The sequence below is a fragment of the Mytilus californianus genome, unplaced genomic scaffold (genome assembly GCF_021869535.1).
Source record: "Mytilus californianus isolate M0D057914Y unplaced genomic scaffold, xbMytCali1.0.p SCAF_2, whole genome shotgun sequence".
NCBI classification, from domain to species: domain Eukaryota; kingdom Metazoa; phylum Mollusca; class Bivalvia; order Mytilida; family Mytilidae; genus Mytilus; species Mytilus californianus.
The window spans coordinates 63,439,502-63,460,869 of NW_026262668.1; the positions used below are offsets into that span (position 1 = coordinate 63,439,502).

A 21,368-nucleotide genomic window follows, 5' to 3' on the forward strand; every position below is an offset into this window, starting at 1 on the left:
AAGAGATAATATCTGAAGCAAACTTTTGAAATATATTTTCATTTTCAGTATTTCTCTGATAGATGGACTTAGTTGTGTACAGTTTACATTTACTGGCAGTCTGGGATTAAAATTTTTTTACATGATAAATTTGTAAACCTTGATGGATTGTTATGAAACTTGGACAGAAGCTTATCTTCAAGACCAAAAAAATAGCATCTAGAGAAAAAGTTTGATTTTGTTTTGAATTTTTTATTTTACTGATAAATGGATTCACTTTTTAATTAAGTCAACATTACACTTAACACAGACAACAGCAATCATAGGCGAGACACAGAGTTCCGTGGAACCCCTAACGATTTTTTTGTTTCAATTTTTTTGATTCGAGCGTCACTGATGAGTCTTTGTAGATGAAACGCGCGTCTAGCGCACAAAATTTTAATCCTGGTATCTATGATGAGTTTATGTAATCTTTATTTATGAATGTAGTCATCTTTTTGACATCTAAAACCGTAAGAGTTCCCATATCAGAATAGATTCGTTAGAGCTTGTACACAGCAGTAAGATTATTTTACTGAACAGCAGAAGTAGATCTGACTGTCTTGTTTTAGTTGAAGTTAACTCTTGATAGGTTTTCTAATAGTAAACACGAGGACATGCCAATATGTATATATTGAAACAAACATAATATTATGGTCTTCAACTATTCCATGACTATCAAAAAGATATTAGGAACCCCTTTGGCGTAAACTTAATCTCTATTGCAAAATTCTGTTGTAAACATCCTAAATTTATTTCACTTTTCGCTATACCATACTTAGTCTACTTTGTGTTGTTCGCTTATTAAGAAGATATATCTTTATATCATTTGGTATTCACAATTAATTATCATAATTGAATGAAATATTCTAAGGGTTCGTCTTTTCAAAACACTATGCATAGCTTTACCTTAAATCTTTCTGGAAGTGCTATTGGGCACTTTGATGTCAGTAACTACTGTACTTCGTGTCGTGGATCAGAAAAATAAATTTCGAAACCAACAGCAATGAAGCATTTACCGTGAAGAATTGGTTAAATCATGATGATGGAACATTGATAAAAAAACCTTTAATATTTACATTTCACATGTACATCAAGAGAATTATATATAACATTTATAAACAAATGTCATCTCATACAATGGTCATCTCATACAATTGTCATCTCATACAATGGTCATCTCATACAATGGTCATCTCATACAATGGTCATCTCATACAATTGTCATCTCATGAATAGATGGAGGGAATAAATTAAGTCTCTAATAAATCAAAACTGTTTGCCCTCTCATAGCAGATAGTCTTACTCTTGTTCATTTTTAGCTAACATGTCCGAAGGGCTAGTGTGAGGTTTTTCTCTTATCAATTGTTCGTTTATAAATTTATAAATTATAAAGAAACTAAGTTTTCAACTCATTCTCTCAGATGGATTTGGCTATATATATATGTATAAGTCCATTTTGGTCATATAGCTCTTCAATTGTTTCGGTTCTTATACATCATTGGCCTTCAAATATTCGGCTTTGAGTGTTCCTGGTGAAGGTAAATCAAGAAAAGCGTTTCGGACGCATGAAATTTATAAAGTGTTGTTTAATTTTTTTAGCGTCCGTTGTCCTGCATAAACTTAAAAAATCTTCTTCTCTACAACCACTGGGCCAACTGTGACCATATTTAATCTGAACCTTCTTTACGGACTCTACTTTACAATTTTATGTCCAATGACTCTCTAATCAAACCAGCATTGCCACGATTGCTAAAAATAGCTTAAAAGGATAAACTGCAGGTAATGGTCTAATATCTTGAAAGCCATCACAGTCAAATAATTTTATTTGTACGAGTGAATATATTATAAGTCAAATAAAATGAACTATATGTAATGAATGATGATCTACAATATTGCTTAGGAATTACATTGCTGCATTGCATCCTATAACTGTCTTGCTTTTTTTTAGGAGTATTACTTTGTTATGCTTTTGTATCTAATTCCTTTTGTCTGTCAGTATGCATATTCATGTGAACCATTTCCCATTTTTTCATCCATGGTCCAGGCATTGTCAAATCAAATTCACTTTCTTCTGCAGGTTCAACCTGTTAATAATTTTGGTCTTTTATTAGATATTACGATATATTAATAAAATGGGAGTGAACATTTGAATTAGAAAAGGTGAAGAGCTGATGAAACGTCAGTAGGTATGTTTTTAAAATATTTTACTCATGTATCAACTGCTACAAATATTTATTTCCTAATAAAGGACAAACGAAAAAACATCTATTCTTTCACAAGGCTCGACCATTTGCATCACATCTAAGACATGTGTCTTATCATTGATTTTTTAAAAGTAATTGTTTTCTTTATTAATTGTGTTCTTATACATACAAATTTTATAATATTCAGGACAGACTATTTAATTTAACAACCTTTAGACAGATACTTTCTACAATTTCATAATATGCTAGAATATCTATTTATACACTGCCAACTATCTGAAAAAAATTATCATGCTGTTGCCTTAGTTACCTGAAAATAAATTCGCGAAAAGCTAGTAACCAGCTTTAAAAATAAATTCATGTTTTACTTCCAGATTTCAGTATTTTGGGGAGTTGATTATATGCAATAAATGTAATACCAATCAAAACATCTTTCTATTTTTCAAAACTTTTTATTCTATGCATTATAGTTTCGATCCACATCTAAAATTGATCAACGTTTGAATTAAATCTTACCAAGGCAACCAAACGTTGCCTGATTACGGTATAAAACATATACATTTCCGGTAAGGTAAAAAAATATACAAAGACATCATCTTCATTACAACGATCGTCCTCGATGTACCTGAAATATTTGCCATTGCACATTAATAACCATTATTGAATAAATCCTTTTCAAGACATTCTGTTTTCAGTGAAAGTATAAATCTTTATTTTTTTTAGTATTATCCGTCCAATAGTGTATTGTCTCTGACGTGATCACTCACAACTAGGACGGACATATTTTGAAATATTGACTAAAATGTTTTACTTATTATTTTCACTTTTCAAATGTTATGGCTCTCAGCATTCCCGTTAAAGGTTAACCCCTAAAGAGATGCGAACACAATGAAATCGATTACGATATTTTATGTACACAGAATATTGCGACAAAGAAATTGTCAAGAAAGAACAAACTCGTTCTTGTGTCAGATAGTTTACTCACATCCATAGCTTTACGTTGTTCTTGATGTCGATCAAGTTTATTAAATGTCTCCCAGTCAATCTGAAGATTGGGATCCTTTGACGACCGCATCAAAACTCCGTCTTTTAAATTGTAGAATCCAAATGGTTCTGTCGGCCTCTGCCATCGAAGATCCAAACTCCATCGTATGTCTTTTGAAACATTTGGCAAACTATAATAGCATTATATTTTTAAACTCTTAATTCATGAAAATTAGATTCATGTAGTAAATAAAAACGTTTCAGTATGAAGCAGGCTAACTCAATTATTTCTAAAAGTAAGGATTGAATTATTCAATTAGTTTAGTTCATGGTAAATTAGAAGACGTGTTAACGTTCTGTTCTATAGTCCAGAAGCGGGTATAAAGGGGGGCAGGGGGCTCTGGTCCCTTTATGGAGCTACATATATGGTTAATGCATAGACTTTTTAAATGTCCCACTTATCACTGCTTGCTTTGGGGCCCTGGCCCCCTTTTTCAAAATCCTGGATCTGAAATTAATATACGCAAGGATTATTTATGAGGCCTTAATGCCAAGTTATACACCGATTTTCTGTTTTTAAAAAGATTAGAACAGATTCAACTTTATTGTGAAATCCTGATTATTCAATCTAGAAATATTTTGATCATGTAATATTCTTTTTTTTCATCAAAATAATGCTTTTTCTCGCCACATTCCCATAACAAAAAAAAAACGATTTGTTTGGTTTTTGTCTGAGTTTACGCAACATCACCTTTCGTCAATAGTATGCAAACACTCTTTATATTGAAGTAAAATAAAACATTATCGAATCAACATCATCTTTCTATCGCAGCCCTCAAGTGTATGCATAAAAAAGCCCTACACAAATCGAACAGTAATTATCATACCTTCTGTGTGGAATAACATTGTTGAATAGAACCATACCACCAAAAGGCACAGGACATATCTCTAGATCCTTGTCTATATCAATTTCTATAAATAATAAAAATGATCTTGTAGATGCTGCTTAAATTACAGGTTTGGTTTGTTTGGTACGTTTAATTGCTATATGATTATTCGAATTATGCTTTACATGTGCGATGTGATTAACAAATGGAGAATTTGTTTTGGTAAATGTACATTTTCATCTTGAAATATGTCTCTTTTGAATTTTATAAAAATTAACCCTTTAAGATATATGTATTTGGGCTCTGTATGAAAATTTAGAAAAGAAAAAAAAGCTTGTCATTGAGATAGTCAAATGAAAACTGATAGATGGAAAAATGAGACAAACTAAAAATATCGGGAATAATTAAAGTCCACTAAAGTCCAAGGTATACACCAAAAAGCAATACCAATATATGCTATATATAGTCATTTCCCCGTGGAATTATCTTTTCAAATGGTTATCATTGACGCAAAGGGTAATTGACTGGCACAGTACTGTTAGACTTGGTACTGAGTAGACGGTACAATTTTGCATGATATAAATATAAGGGTATACGATCGATTCATTGATTGATGTTTACCTAATGTTGTTCAGTGGCAAATACTTTAGGTTAGTTAAGGACGAGAACAAATGAATAAAATACATTTAATAATAAGGTAAATAAGTTTCCACTTTGAAACACATGAGGAAGACTAACCTTCAAAAATCAAACCCGTATGACTGCTTGTGAAGACAGACACACTTATTTTTAGCAAGATATATTGTCATGGGTTTTGTGTGCTGACAGCCTTGTATACGGTTTGTACTGAACTTGCACAATCATCGGACATTGCAGTGCATTTGTGCATCCCTCTTTGATTTGTTCTATTACCTAGTTTATTTTTCATCTCCTCCTCCTCCAACATAACATACCATGTACCTCCCCAACAGCATTGATGTTGACCTATTTTACCAGTTTTATGACCTCTTGATGCAATCTGTTAAAATTCATAAAAGGACAAACATTCATAGACTCGTGAAATATAGAGCTTAAAAAATTGTATAGACACTTAGCTGTCAATTGGTGGAGACTATATGTTGCACTCAATGAGGTATACCCCACGCCTCCCTTTTATTCATATTCTAAACATTTGGCATGAGCTCATTTAGAGCAGATCCTACAACAAATGAGAAAAGTACTGGGCTATTTTTTTTAAAGAAATTTAAAAATAATGAAATGCCCGAGTTAAAATATTTAAATTTAAAAAAAATTATTACAGATCCTGAGATCTATATCATGAACGAAGACTAACTTTACCTGCAAGCATCCATTTTTTTCATTTGCATCTATCAATGGAATCCATGCTGTAGGCTGCATAACTTTGTACGAGTCGTTGTCGAGGTATCCCGCATCTTCAATATAGAATGATACATTAACGTTCCAATACTTCTACTATCCATCTGTAAACTTTGCGCTTGTTTACTATATAATAGAACTATTTCCATTCTGATCATAAAGGTTGATTCATTTTTACAAGTGACTAGCATTTTATCTACATTTAGTTTTGTCGGATTTCTTTTATTTTTTTCTGTGGGGTTAATGCCGACAGTTGACGAAATATACATATTATACATATATATTATCAGTAATGCAATCGAATTTTGTTAAAACCACCTAGTCTTACCTTACTTTTATAAAGTGATACTGTTATATTTCCTTAAAAAAAAAAAACCTATGAAAACAGTTTTAACATTATAAGTTGAGACTTTGTAAAATGAAATTTATTATCTAATTCACATAGGACCCGATGTGAACACAAATGACAAAATTGTTTTCAACAGTTTAGTTCTTGCCCTTGGATTATACTATTACATGTATCATCCATAATTATACATGCATGTATATACAAATGCAAATATACTTAATATCATTGTAGTATTGCACACATGTATAAAAAAAAAATTTTCAGCACATAAGCATTTCAGACAGTCAATCATTCTGCATGCATGTGCAAAGGAAATCTTTTATGGAATGTACGTGATTGATTGATTGATTGTTGGTTGCTTAACGTCCAGTGGCAAATATTTCATGCATATTCAGGACGAGAACAAGTTAACAATAAATACAATAGGTAGGTTCTGTAATAGGGGCTTCCGGGATTAAGGTCGGAGAAATTTAGACTGCCACGGGTAATGAGGGTATATTGGATAGGGACAGAAATTCAGCCTTGCAACATGTCACCTACGGACCCCTCAAAGAGTTGTTGCAAGGGTTCTTAACGTGCAAAGAGCGTGGCACTCTCTTTACACGAGGCATCGGATTTAACGTCCCCATTCTGACCGGACGTGGCTGCAAATTTGTACATCCCGCACAGCCAAACGGACGCCCCACTTTAGCACGGGTTTTACTGCCGGTCGGAGGAAGACCAATGGTGACCATACTTCTATTCCCCAGTCACCCTTGGTGGGGGGGGGGGGGGGGAGGGGATTGGGAATGTACGTGTGAATACACCGTAAATACCTTGGTGCCATGGAACTATAGTGGCTTCATTTTTAGGTACTTTGGAGCGTAGATTCCACACTGGATGGCCTACAATATCTGGACCAATAAGTTGTTCTACTACATTTAACAAACGTTCATTTGACCATAACTGTTGAAATGCCTGCAATTCAATTTAATGCATTTTATTTCACTCGAACAAAATATTAATATATGCAGATGCCAACTAAGAACTGGTGCTGTTAATCACAAGCGCTTAGCGCATGGAGCCCCTTTTTTTGGTGTTTAAGATTCTTTATTTTAAAAAATCAACGTAATATTTAAACGTATTTACCATATTTTAGGTGATCTTGCTCTCATCCATACAATCATTGATTACTTTAACTGTAGTTATAAGAATTTGTATAGGTTATATGTGGTATATGCATGGCCTTTTCAACTGAATCAATGCTTTTTTTTATTTATACTTTTCCAATTTTAATAACACAATAACCGCGTCATGGCCAAATAACTTATATTATAAGAAGAGTTTTCAAGGGATGAATAAATCTACGATATTTTTTTCCAATATAAACATGATTATAGATTTTAGTTCTCATTTTACTTTTAATTAAGAAATATATCTCATTGTCTCAAAGGCCGATTATTGCCTAAGCAACATTATAAGTTCCAACAAAGAATGTTGACTATACAATTATTCTAATTCATACTAAGAGTAATTATAATCCCTTATTGTACCTTTGGCATATAACCTTGTTTCAGTATTAGAATTGTTGATCCTGGAAATTCTGCCTCTAACTTTGTTAATCTTTCGTAAAGTCCATATTCTTTAAATAAGCCTGAAATATTACATTCACACCTACTTTTACAAAGTTGAATAAAATTCTCTAATATATAAAACATTGCATGTAGAAATGAATTGTAGTCCATGAAAAATACACAATAACGATATTTTAAACCTAATATAAACGTGGGTGGCTCTCTGTAATGTCAAATGACTTGCTGTCCAAGACTATCGACTAACACAAATAACTACTGGTTAAAATATTAGTAGTTGCCTCTTTTATCAAAAGTATACATGGTATGTTAATTCTGCTATGCCTAAAAGAATATTTCATCTTCCCTTCGTTATTTATTTTCATGTTTGTCTTGCTGTAGATCTAATTGTAGACATCTTGACATCCCCTTATTCACCTCACTCTGACTTCATGATAGACAGTTCAGTAATCATCATTTATGACTACTCTATTATTGGCCTTAACATTTCTAACACTACTCATACAATAAGGCTTCCTTTACAATATCAAAATTCAATTGGGAAATACGATAGTCATTGCAGGCCTAGTCTTCTCCAGTTTGGACTCTACATTTATTTTTTAGCTAAGTTAAAGTGTTTTCAATTGCTCTGCATTTACGTCTGCTCGGTAATCATCACTTGATTCAATAGTATACATCATTTTGTTTAAGATAGACGTTGCGCACGATGTTGGTACGAATTCCATTTTGCTATAGATTAGCATGAAAATAAATACGTAAGACTGGTCAGTTCGATAAAAATATAGTGATTTCTGGTTGAATTTATTACATAAGACTTGAAAATTGAGAAAAAAAGGAACCGAAATTTTAAATATCAAGAATTATAACACCTAATTATCACATTTTTACGCAAAAACGTAATGTCCAACGTAACATTTTGTGTGCAAAAGATCGGAGTTCCGTTTCTTTTCTACGGTATTTTTTTCTGATCATCGTAAAACTTCACAGTCAAAGTTTAAGTTCACAAGAGTATTGCTATTGTTATTGTTAATTGCTTGTTAAAGCAAAATCAATATCACTGAAACCGTAGACCGGAAAATGTTATTTTTTGAAAACGGTCTGAAAAATGTCCAAGCATATGCAAGGTAAGCATATATCGGGTTTGCGCATCTATACCGTGTAATTGGAAAAGCTGAGAGGAAAAATATTCATGATATTTTGAAATTTTTTTTATTTTTCTCCTGGTTCATGATATTTTTTTGTCGAAACCATGCGTATAGTTTCTATTGCAATGACTTCAAAAAGTATAGCCATCTTGTCCCAACGAAAAAAACGCTGTATTTTCTTTACACTTGAGGTTTTTACCGGCTGTATATTAAATAAGCATAGTTAGATCATAGAAAATAAAACTAGGCGGTAAATTTTTTTTTCTTTTTCTTTTTCAACAATATAGTGTTTAACATTTTTTCGATAGGCAACAAGATTTTTAGATTGTTTCAAAAAGTATAGCCGTTTTGTCCCAACGTTCGCAAAACGTAATTGATGTACAGTAATGCTCGGGTTTTCAATTTTATATCATAATTATTTGTATCCAGTTTAATTCGAATGAAAATAAAAATATAAGTTATAATATAACCAATGTATGATAAAGGAAAAGTTTAAGTTTAAATTCAAATGTTGACCAAATGAGATTGATATAAAAAATATCGGGATCTTAGTTTTTTTTTTAGCACATTCATGACATTTGTTTTTTTTCAAGGAACGTTGTCTATCTGCAAGTTTTATATCATTAAAATCAAAATGCATAATTTTTTTGTTAATAAAATAAAATAGAGAAAAACCATTGCTGGCAATTATAACAAAACAAAGGATATGCATAATGCCACAAAAATACGGAAATGAGAAAAACATGAATCCAAAATGTTTAACTACCTAGAAATGTTGCAACAAAGAAAGCATCGGGAAATGATAAAATATAGAAAGGAAATGGAAACGGAAAGAAATGCAACAAAAGGAGTATGTATAAACATGCAATAAAAAGGGAAAATAAGTTCAAAATCTAATTTATATTAAAAAGAAATCTGTATAAATTTGGAAATTAATGTATGATTCATTAATGCGAACTGCTGCCAAAAGTAAAATTATCAATTATCGCCTGGAAAGACTGACAACTATAAATGAATATTCATAAAAAAAATAAATATGTGTACGACCACTTTGAGTTTTATTTGTAAAACTATACATTTTCAGACAAACCGAAATCGGTTACCATATTCACAACAGTAAATTGACCTCATTAATTATAAGCTTGAACGCTTTAGTGAAACGTTCTTTGAAATCGTCGAAATTGCTTCATTATGAGGAACGTCGTGTAACGCTAAGTAGTACCAACATCGTGCGCAACGTCATAGTAGAAATTGAGAGAACAATGTTGGCCCTTAATTCGGAATTTTCGTAATTTTTGAAAATGTAATATTGTATCTGTGTACTTCAATAAAATGTTGCTTTAATGTAAACGTACTATACGGACATGACATGAGATTGGTATGATTACCAATGAGACAACTATCTATTAGAGACCAAAGTACGAGGATGTACACAACTGTTAGTCGATCACAGAATGGGTATAGCCACGGTTGCTATGAAAAGGCCCCGGGATGACAACGTGTGAAAAATTATCAAAAGAAAGCCTTGCTTATGCTTAAAACAAATATGACAGAAAGTATACACACGAATATCACCGAATAGCAGACTCATGCCTTGGCACTGGCACATAATGAGTGTGATGAGGTTATATGTGGTTGTTGGTGCTGAACCCTCTACCCTAACATGGAACAGTAGCGTAACAGCACATGACCGTTTGTTTCCTTTATACCGAGATATGATATAGAATACCAAAAAATAAAAATAATAACAGAGAAAGTATATTTTGTAACTTTTATTCACTAGCAAACACGTTTTAGGCGACTCGTATTCCCTATTTTAATCTATCCAAAATTAGCCAAGTATTTAGTCAAATAGGAAAATTTCCCTTCTTACATCATATAAATACTCTCGGTCAAATTTTGATACAATGTCTGGATAATTATCTTATTTTTTAACTATAGAACCTTTATTCAGAAGTTTGAAAAATACTATAAATATTAGCATACAAAAATATATTGTACAGCGATATATAAAAAAAAAAAAACGTTAGCCTATCCTGTGACTAAACATTCACTCACTGACCTTTAATTTTACCAGCCGTGTATAGTTTTTGTGCCACTTCGTCCACCAGTTTTTCTATGTCACGTTTACAGGGCTCCAGTTCCTTCGGTTTGAAAAAATTCTCCACAATGATATAACCCTATAGATTAGAATAATATAATGGTTATACCAATCAATTATATCAGAATAAAGCCAGTTTAGGGCCGTTTACAACATATCTTTGCCACATACGTTATATAGCTCTTCAACTCTTTCGGTTCTTATACATCATTGGCTCTCAAATATTCGGTTTTGAGCGTTCCTGATGAAGGTAAATCCAGAAAAACGCTTCGGACGCATGAAATTTATAAAGTGTTATTTTCATTTTTTTCAGCACTGGTATGGGTGGACCACCAGTCCCAGAGGGTATCATCAGTCCCAGAGGGTATCATCAGTCCCAGAGGGTACCATCAGTCCCAGATGGTATCATCAACTCAGTAGTCAATATTCGGTACTGACCTGATTGATTTATAACACACTTTTCTTAAATTGTCCGTTTATAAAGTTTGATCCCTATTCGGATAAAATCATAGAATTGAAAATTGGTATTTGCTGCTTCTCCGCTAAGCAGGCAAAATCAGAAATCGGAGGAAAGACAGGTAGGCTCATAGTAAGAATTATTGGTCCAGGTAGAATAACAAGTTTCTTGTGAACTAATAAAAATCCGACTTAGCGTATCTGTCTTTTACAAAGCAAGGTTCAGATGACATGTTCTCGTCCTGATATAACACGAATAATGTTTGCACCTGGACGTTAAACACACATTCATCATCATCATTATTTTTGTCTGTGTTGTGGTTTCGTTGCTGTCTCACTTATGTATACTTCACTTCTTCAAGGAATATTTTTTGTATCTTGTTTTGTTAATATTCATTGGTTATTTATTTTTCAATTGTTGTTTTAATAGTATAGAATTTATTCACCGGCTAGCCTCACACACTAGTAATTTTTTCGTCTAGTTTTCTGAAAAATCTTTTAGATCTACAGGATTAAAAAAAATATATATTAGCTATCATTATCTAAATCCAATGTTTGTGTTATTTTGACAAGCTTTTTGGAATTGTTAGCAACATACGTTATGCTATCCTATAGCTATCTTCTAAGCAAATGTACCTTTTTTCTTAATATCACATTAGATCCTATAAATTACGGTCAAGCAATATTGGACACGAGAAACAAAGGTGAAACAACTAGATGTCGTTGTTGTACACGTCTAAAAACGCATGTCCTATCTTTTTACTGATATAAAACATAGAGCTTTATTTTATATTCATATCCTTATTAACGTTATTGCAATGCATTGCAATAATTCCTGAATACGGAAGGTAACTGTAAATTAATTGGATTTTCCATTGTTTATCTCTCTTGTGCCATAATTTTCAAAAACAATTTTCAGTTTGCTATTAAAGGGAAGACTTTCTAAAAAAAAACTTATTCACCACGATCTCAATAAATTTCTTTTACATGTTAGTTCTTAATTTTTCTTTTTCACTTAAAATTGAGCGACATAAATAGTTCTGAAGTAGTACGTGTTGTACAATTATATAAATAACAGTATTTGTCCTACAATTTAACCCCACAGTGGTTTATTAATAAACACATCAGTGACAACTGCGTACTTATAGGTAGAATAATTAACATTATGACTGACCTTTTCAAAATACTGTTTGATCATTGATTCCGGTAATTGACCTGGTTTCTTTACCGACGGTTGTTGTGGCATCGCCTCTTTATTGAAGCATTCTGGATGAGCCTCATTTGTATACCCGGGATACATTTCTGGTTTTACGTCCATTTTGAAGTAATATCAGGATATGGAGTGTGACGGGAATTATATATAGCACGCCTAGTAAATTTGTCGATATTAACAATTATACAAATATTAGTTTTATCGATACATGTGTAAAATCATAGATTAAAAAGATAAGAAGATATACTCGCACAATTCACAGCATTAATGAATAAAAAGAAATATTATACATTATACAAAACACAGAATAGTACACAATATTACGGTTCAATGCATACTGAATATGGAGCCCTGTTGGGTTCATCAATATAAAGAGTTGTCCGCTTTAAAGCCCAATACTGAAAATGTAAAGCCTAGCGCCGAAGGTTAGTTCTAGCGCTAAGATGTAAAGTCTAGAACTGAAAATGCAAATTCTCGCACTCCAGCTTAAAAGATTTGTGCTCTAGAAGAAAAAAAGTATTGAAGCAGTTGTAGTTTTATGATACAAAAGGATTCTCGCTCACCACAAAAGTCATTACAGAATAGGACTATTATCAAATTCTAAACTATAAGAATGGTTTCGCCAGAAATCCGGTACTATCTAAATGTAGTGTTATCTTATACTTAAATCACAACACATAATATTTATGATTTCAGAATCGTAAGATATAGAAGTCGAAAGGGGATACTCCCTATGCAATATAGTATTTCCCCCCGTTTTCATCGGTCTTCAGGAATGTTTTCACCGTTTTCTGATACTATTAAAATGTAGTATTGTCAAAAAGTTATTGATTGAAACGCAATAAAAGATGCCCCCATTATACTTTTATAATATGACTTTTTTTCAGTGTTTCGAACGCCATTTACGGTCATTAGGAATCTTTCTGTCAAAGATATGACAATCTACTTCACTTTGAAGTGTAAGATCATGGTAAAAGTTATCAAAATTAAATAGTCCGATTACTTATATTATTTTGTATATGAAAACATACGTTATCTATTGATTTAATGCATTCCACTATAGATAAAGTAGAAAGAAAACTAAATGCTAAAGAAAAGGTACTTTCGCAATGGAAAAAGATATGAACCTTTATAGCTGTGTCGTTCAGGTTTTTTGTCTTTTTTTAGTGACTTATGTTTATGGTGAGTATTATTTTTTTATCTGATGCTGGAAAATTAAACTAAAATTTAAATCAATCCTCATGATAAAATATTTTTAAAACAAAACTATATGGTATTCGAAATCTTATTATTAAAAACTTTTGTTTGATTTGTTTAACTTAACATTCCACAGTACCTAATATCACTCTCAATTTTGACGGAAATTTTATTCCGACTCAAGTTTTAGTTTAAATTCGCTATTCATACACGATTTTTCATATATATTTCATATAAATACTTCTTGCATATATAGGACAAGAGGAAAAGAAAATTAAAGATAAAAAAAAATGGATAAATTCGAGTGCTACATGTAAAAGTAAGAATTGCATTCATATGTGGCACCTTTTGATCTCTCTTGTTGAAATTCAATGAAATTTATAAATACTAGTATTTTACAAATTTAGAAACAAAAATCCTGGCAAACTGTCCGAATGATTACTTTAAAATGACCACATTGCTTTTTTAGATAATAATGACCTTGTATTGAATGTATTCAAATTTAGTGATATTTCCCAAAATAAAAAAACAAATCCGTGTAAAATTAATATTGTTAGCTTTTCCTTTATTAACAACGAGTCCATCTTCTGTTTTAATAAAAAAAAACAAAGATGACCTGCATAATCAACTCAGCCCAAAAGGAAAGTAATTGGTGTTACAAAATTTTCGACGAGGGAAGAAATTGGTAGTCAATTATGTTAAAGAAGGAACTATTACTACTTTCTTAAATATTGACTAACGGTTTGTAAATATCTATATGTTCAATCTTGTTATTGTGTTTGATGTTTATTGTTTTTTTTAAAATAAGGAGATGTGATATAAATGCCAATGAGACAACTTTCCAACAGACACCAAATAAGGAGGAAATTTGCCTGTTATCTAATTTCAGTTGATAATTGTTATCAATAAAAGATTTGAGTTCGAAAAAAAAGATAATAAGGGAAAACTTGAATGTCAAACAAGGAAGTATTAGATATCCGTCTTTTAAATGTCTTTGATGAAAAAGGTTGAATGTCGGATATAAAGATAGTATATTGATGTTCAGTTAATCTTACAAGTCAAGGTATAATACAGAAAAAAATGTGAGTGAAAACAAATCGAAATCACATGATATAAATAGAGAGACAATGTACTTCACATGGTACGCATCTCTTGCTACGCTGTCCCCTTTTATGTATTATACATCACTCGCCAAACAATTCTAAAGTCACGCCCATAGTTGTCAAAATAAGGGACACGTTTTAACTGGAAATACTGTCATCATCAGACGGACACCACGTCTCTATATTTTATTCATATACATTTTTCTTATGTTATGTACATGTATGAGGTGGAAACAAGTATAGTTATTAGTTTTTTCAAAGAGGAGAAAGAGTTGTTTATTAAACGAAAAATAATATGCACTTGTATTTCAAATATCCAGTTTGGAAAACAAATAATTGGAACTAATAAAATTGAGAATGGAAATGGGGAATATGTCAAAGAGACAACAACCCGACGAAAGAGCAGAAAACAGCCAAAAGCCACCAATGAGTCTTCAACACAGCGAGAAAATCCCGCACCCGATAGACCACTATCCCTACTATGGCATTGTGTCTCATGTGCACGTTCCTGCAGTACATTGTTCCAAGAAAAGAATTCTAATTTCGAAGGCAAAACAAAACTATTTTTTTTCAAATAAAACAGCGAAAACGTCATTTTAGTATAGCTGACTCAGTCTTTTTTAGGAACTAATCCAACATCTCTTACAATTCCAAGCTTTGAAAGCCCATGGTACAATATTGAAGCACAGAATACGGCACATAAAAATCTCATCATAAGACATAATCTTGGAGAATATCCAGTGTTAGTTGATGTGCAAATAAAAATACAGAAAAATGGGAAGGACTTTATTTTTACCGGTATTGGATCAGCACATAGAGATGACGACGCAAACAATTCTTACGGAGGAACTGTGTACATTTACAATAAAACTGATATTTTTCTTACATTCCCGCTGAAGAACAACAATTTTGGAACAGGAGGCCTTGCGTATACAGGTATAATTGATAAATGACTAGTATTTCTGAAGTCTGTTTTTCATTAAAAAAGTCGTAGTTACGAGGGCACTTTTCAACATGGTTGTAATTTAAAACAATTTACTTGTGAAATAAAGAAACGAAACGGTAACAGCTGCATTAAAACAAAAACTTCTATTAAATGTACATACTTGGTATAATTCAAATTTACATTTAGAAAAATAGAAATACAGTAACAGCTATGAGTTTCCATTTTTAAGGTTCACATAAATTATACAATGGTCCATCAGAACTAGAAGGACCATATATGAAAGGAATGGTTAAGGTCAGAGCTTGGCGAGACTCAGACATGCCAAAACCTCTACTCAATTTTTCAGTTTATGTCGATAGTGAGTATTAGAAATAAAATTAATTTATTTAAGGCGTTTCCAACTTTTCAATATTTTTGAATGTACACTGGTGTCATTCGCTGAAGGAATAGGTAATATAGAACATATATGGGTAACGACCGAGGAACGGGAACCCCTTGAATCATCGGGGACGAACTCTGGAGCTCCGAAGGATAAGTAGTCCCAGTTCCACTGTTTATACCAGAATGTGGAGTAATGAGAGGAATGCAATATGTTTTGCTATCTTAGACAGAACTTTAGGGGTAAATGTTTGAAATTATTAGCAGATATTCAGAATCATTATTAATGGCCGTACGGTGACATATAGTTGGTAACTTCTTCATCATTTGGCCTCTTGTGGAGAGTTGTCTCATTGGCAATCATACCACATTTTTTTATTTTATAATAATATATATGATAACACATTCTGGATGAAAACATCACCGGTAAGGCTCGAGACCAAAACTTTGAAAGCTAAAACTTAAAATTTAAGATCGTAAAAACAAAAAGAATCCAAAAAAGAAGAAAATCTACCGAATGTCAACATTACCTGAGGGATTTCTCTACAAAACTAATCATTTGAATCATGCATAAATTGTTCAAATAAGGCCTTTTTAAAAGGGGGGGGGGGGGGGGGGGGGGGTTCCAACCATATGTCCCCATTCAAATGCATTGATCGTCAAAAAAAAAGGGGGGTCCAACCCCCGGACCCCCTCCCCCCCTCGGATTCGCCACTAATGCTTATATTGGTGATTTTGAATCTGTTTAAAGTTTTGATTTTTCTACCCTGTATACCACTTTGCCTCATATCTCATTAAGAAAAAATTCACACACCTAATTAAATGGGCATTTAAAAAGTCAGAAAGCGAATATATATGTTCAAACTCTTTTAGGTCATATTTTAGTAACAACAAACAAAAGAACTATGTCAGTTGGACCTGCTTTGATACGATAACTGCACTTGAACTTTAAAATTTACTAGATAACATTTTTGTTTGCTATGGGGATTCCGTATATTATCAGTTTATCGGAATTCCAATGGGGACTAACTGTGCACCACTTATTGCGGATGTGTTTATGCATTATTATGAGTTACAATTTATGACTACAATCAGCAAAGACCCATCGAAACAACATCTGATACAAAAATTTAATAACACTTTTAGATATTTGGATGATATATTGGCTCTCAATAATGACGAATTCAGTATGTACAATAAAGAGATTTATCCTGCTGAACTGACTTTAAATAAAGCTAATACTAACAATGAACACTGCCCTTTCCTGGATCTTGATATCTATATCTTTAACGGGAAGCTTAATACCAAAATTTACGATAAAAGAGATGACTTCAGGATTTTCCATATCACAAACTAGTCAAAACATTTATTAAATTTTATCATTGGTATAAGGACATCATTCGTAAATATAATTCAACATGCAGACATCTTATACGTTCAGGTATTTCACATCCAATCTTTTATGGTAATATTCTACACAAAGCACAAAAACGTCGTCACTCACCTCAAAAGCTAACCATACCTTTAAACAGACTTATTCAGAAGAGATATAGTTACGATACTGTTGTCAGGTCATTAAAGATGGCATATTATGGAATTAGAATATTGTTTCACTCATACTGTCTTTGCATCGGAAATAAACACATTTATTCTAAAACCAGTTGTTGGCATGATACGGGCTATGTTCTTCTCATATACTTTAATATGGTATGATACTAAACCCCTAACGGGAGGGATTGTGCTTGATTTTCATATGATAAAGACATAATCTTTCCATCAGTTTAATTGAGGTCTGGAGTTGGCATGTCAGTTACTGCTAGTAGTCCTTTGTTAATCTATATATCATTGTCATTTTGCCAAGTTTTTTCTGTTACCTATTCTGACATCGGACTCGGGCTTCTTTTAAACTGAGTTTTACTGTGCGTATTGCTGTGTGTTTGTTTATTCTACATTGGCTAGAGGTATAGGGGGAGGGTTGAGATCTCACAAAACATGTTTAACTCCACTGCATTCTTGCGCCTGTCCCAAGTCAGGAGCATCTGACCTTTGTTAGTCTTGTATGTTTTTTTAATTTTAGTTCATTTATATGTTTCGGAGTTTAGTGTTACGTTCATTTTCACTGAACTATTACACATCTTTGTTTAGGGGCCATTGGTGGCCTTGGGCTGTTTTCTGCTCTTTGGTCGGGTTGTTGTCTCTTTGACACATTACCCATTTCCATTCTCAATTTTATATCGAAGCACTGGTTACAAGGGGGATGGTACTGAAAGTCAAATGTCAGAGGTACTGACCCACGGTATAGTAAGAGGCGTATGATATCATTCCCGTGGCTACAACACGTCTTTCTGAATTAAACTTTATCCGATACGGTCTAGAACCAAAAGTTTGGCCAAACTAAGTTTTAATTATGATGAATGCTTACTTTGATAACATTTTCCTTTTTAACTCTAATACTGAACAATATTTATACAGACGCTGCTAACAGCTATAAGGAAATTAACCATTCACTGGGCTTTTATCCAGATATTGTATCAGTCAGAACTCACCTTGGTAATGGATATGTATCTGACGCACAAGGTATGTTGGTTTTTATATTTCCTTCTTAGAAACTACAACTTTATTAACCAATAAAAAGTAAAATATCAAAAATATCGAACTCCAAGGAAAATTCAAATCGGAAAGTCCCTTATCAAATGGAAAAATCAAAAGCTCAAACACATCAAACTAATGGAAAACAGCTGTCATATTCCTTGATACAGACATTCACCTATGTGAAAAATGGTGGATTAAACCTGGTTTTATAGCTAGCTAAACCTCTCACTTGTTATTCAGAATTATAAACTATCTGAAAATGCATGCTTTGAATAGTCGATTATCTACCTTTTTTATCTTAACTTTTCAGTTTGATTGTATAGTAATTAGTCTTTCGTATAGTGGCTTCTACTTTTTTCCCGTATAATAAGTACCGACTGATATACATTTTTCATGTTAAAAACAATGACTAGTATGCTATGACCAAAAATGGCATGTATACACGTATCTATTATTTGAATTTTCTAAAATAGGATCCGTATTGGAGTCATGTTCTTGTCATATGGGAGGCGTTATATATGGGTACGACCATGAAAAGATACGCTTGTGGGTTGCAACCGGTAAGTACAAGACTAATTGATATATCAAACATAACAATAAGAAAAACATTATTATGTTGAGCTAACACAAGGTATTGGATTATTTATATTAACCATTCCAGCCCAATACTTAGCAGATTCTCTCTCTTTATGAGTATGTTCTTAAATCGACCAATTAGAAAATGTCGAAACGGGATTAATAAAAGAAAAATTTATATTATAATGATTTTCGAACCACATGTCAGATATTTCTTCTTTCGATTTTTACTTGGTTAAGATATACTGAATGGTGATATAAGCATTAAATGCACAGGTTCGAGTTGAGGTAGTCGGTAAAAATTTTCCCGAATAGAGTTAATGTGGCTTGATCAGGGATTCTGGGACGGCCAAATTAAAAAATCGCTCTGGACCCAGAATCCCAAAACGGATTAGATCTTACTATACGGTAAATGTTTAGTTCAATTGAATGTTGCGTCCTTTCATTATTTACGTTCTCGTCATTTGGTCTTTGGTAGATAGTTATCTTGTATGCAATTCCATCACAAATTCTGATTTTTATTAAGTAATGAATTTCGCATAATTCTTAATGAATAAGAATTTTAACTCACTGAGCTATGCATGCTATGCTGTATACAAAACAATATACATATAAACTGTACAAAGAAAACGAAAAGCATGAAGACAAACAAGATTTAAATGCAATTTTGTACCAGTTCATTTATTTCTAAATATGGACAGCCCTTTTCAACTGATTTTTATAGTTTGTCACATGTTGTGCTGTTACACCACTGTCCCAGGCTAGGGGTGGGTTGGGAGCTTGGAAACTTCTTTAGCTTCACCACATTCTGTATATACCTGTTCCAAGCCAGGAACCAGTAATTCGTTGATGTATATCATATTTGTTTTCCTTCATTGTTTTGTACATAAATCAGGTTCGTTAGTTTTCTCGTTGGAATTGTTTAACATTTGACGTTTCGGGGCTTTTTATAATTGACTATGCGGTATGGGTTTTGCTTATTGTTGAAGGCCGTACGGTGACCTATAGTTGTTAACTTCTATGTCATTTGGTCTCTGATGGAGAGTTGTCTCATTGGCAATCATACCAAATCCTCTTATGTTTATAATTATTTGTCATGTTAACTGGTGTTAAGTTTATTGTGTAATGTTTACAATTTTCTATTTGGCCATGATGTTGTCTATCTTTATCGGACATGCTTTTTGATTACATCCTGGTATCTTCTCTTTCTTTTTGATAAACTAGGGATTTTCAGCAGTAAGCTCATCCTCAAGATATTTTCTTAATCACATGTCGATTAATTTGACAGAATTTTTAATTTTCCCTTTTCGAAGTTTTTCCATGGAAGAAGATTCATACACAACATTAACGAAAAATGTCTGCAAATGGAGATGAGCAGTTAGTACCAATAGAAATTTTTATATTTTGATGATATAAAATCTTGACATTACGAACAATATTGTAATAATGGTCAAACAAGACGTTGAAGCCTTTTTTTATGTCAGCGCATGTCCAGAAAAATTGTAATATTGACTTATAAGATTTTTAATTCTAGTAAGTAAACCTGTCAGTATAACAGAACTTTACTATTGAATACCATTGATTAACTCATCGCTGATTACCGATGCGGTTTTGACTAGCTTCGCCTAGTGTAGCCCTTTGTAGCTTTTTAAAATAGAGCACTTGTAGAAAATTTTAGATTTTTTATGACAATCCTTCTCACTTCAAGGTATTAGTTGTTTTGAGTAATCATAGACAGTACTAGTATATCAAGTGTAATTAAGCTTGTTTTCGGATTCATTTACAGGTTCTGAACACGGAACATTTTCCTTAAATGATGGATGGGGAGGATCAACAGACTGGTCTATCAACGGTACTGTGGAAATCCTTGCATGGACAATGGACAATTTTCATCGGTCATTCCAGAAAGTTTTTACAGTCATGAAAAACAGTAGTACACCGTCATGTTTACAGTTTCAAGAAGCTTTAGATCTAAACAACTATTTTATTTCAGTAAAGGTATAAACCACATAGAAATATATGGTAATCTTAGAACTTTTTCTTAAGCATCGGACACATTGGAAAAACTGAATAAGAGGAAAATACAACAATGCAAATAAGAGGAAAATACAACAATGCAAATAAGAGGAAAATACAACAATGCAAGTTTTACTGTGCGTACTGTTGTACGTTTGTTTTTTCTACATTGGCTAGAGGTATAGGGGGAGGGTTGAGGCCTCAAAAAACATGTTTAACCCCGCCGCATTTGTGCGCCTGTACTAAGTCAGG

At 32.6% G+C, this 21,368-nt stretch overlaps 2 protein-coding genes across 2 annotated transcripts; one reads left to right on the forward strand and one right to left on the reverse strand.

Annotated features, from left to right (window-relative positions):
• Positions 1-1,070: 1,070 nt before the first annotated feature.
• LOC127730216 (uncharacterized) lies at positions 1,071-12,560 on the reverse strand. Its single transcript, XM_052238502.1, has 9 exons — positions 12,270-12,560; positions 10,601-10,718; positions 7,355-7,455; positions 6,638-6,779; positions 5,435-5,529; positions 5,009-5,114; positions 4,097-4,181; positions 3,211-3,400; positions 1,071-2,105 (listed from the first exon to the last, which is right to left on the reverse strand). The coding sequence occupies exons 1-9, from the start codon at positions 12,411-12,413 to the stop codon at positions 1,983-1,985; spliced, it is 1,104 nt and encodes a 367-aa protein (XP_052094462.1). The 5' UTR covers positions 12,414-12,560; the 3' UTR covers positions 1,071-1,982.
• A 361-nt stretch (positions 12,561-12,921) lies between these two features.
• On the forward strand, positions 12,922-18,538 carry LOC127729018 (uncharacterized). The gene is made up of 3 exons (XM_052236590.1): positions 12,922-12,941; positions 15,264-15,544; positions 18,405-18,538. The coding sequence occupies exons 1-3, from the start codon at positions 12,922-12,924 to the stop codon at positions 18,536-18,538; spliced, it is 435 nt and encodes a 144-aa protein (XP_052092550.1).
• The last annotated feature ends 2,830 nt before the right edge of the window (positions 18,539-21,368 follow it).

Excerpts from the sequence above, each read along its gene's own strand:
- LOC127730216 (XM_052238502.1), bottom strand. The coding sequence starts at position 12,413 with ATGGACGTAAAACCAGAAATGTATCCCGGGTATACAAATGAGGCTCAT. Across the intron at positions 6,780-7,354 it reads AACAAGGTTATATGCCAAAG|GCATTTCAACAGTTATGGTC; the intron begins GTACAATAAGGG and ends ATTGAATTGCAG. Across the intron at positions 2,106-3,210 it reads AACAACGTAAAGCTATGGAT|GTTGAACCTGCAGAAGAAAG; the intron begins GTGAGTAAACTA and ends AATTATTAACAG.
- LOC127729018 (XM_052236590.1), top strand. The coding sequence starts at position 12,922 with ATGGTTTCGCCAGAAATCCG. Across the intron at positions 12,942-15,263 it reads ATGGTTTCGCCAGAAATCCG|CTTTGAAAGCCCATGGTACA; the intron begins GTACTATCTAAA and ends TACAATTCCAAG. Across the intron at positions 15,545-18,404 it reads AGGAGGCCTTGCGTATACAG|ACGCTGCTAACAGCTATAAG; the intron begins GTATAATTGATA and ends ATATTTATACAG.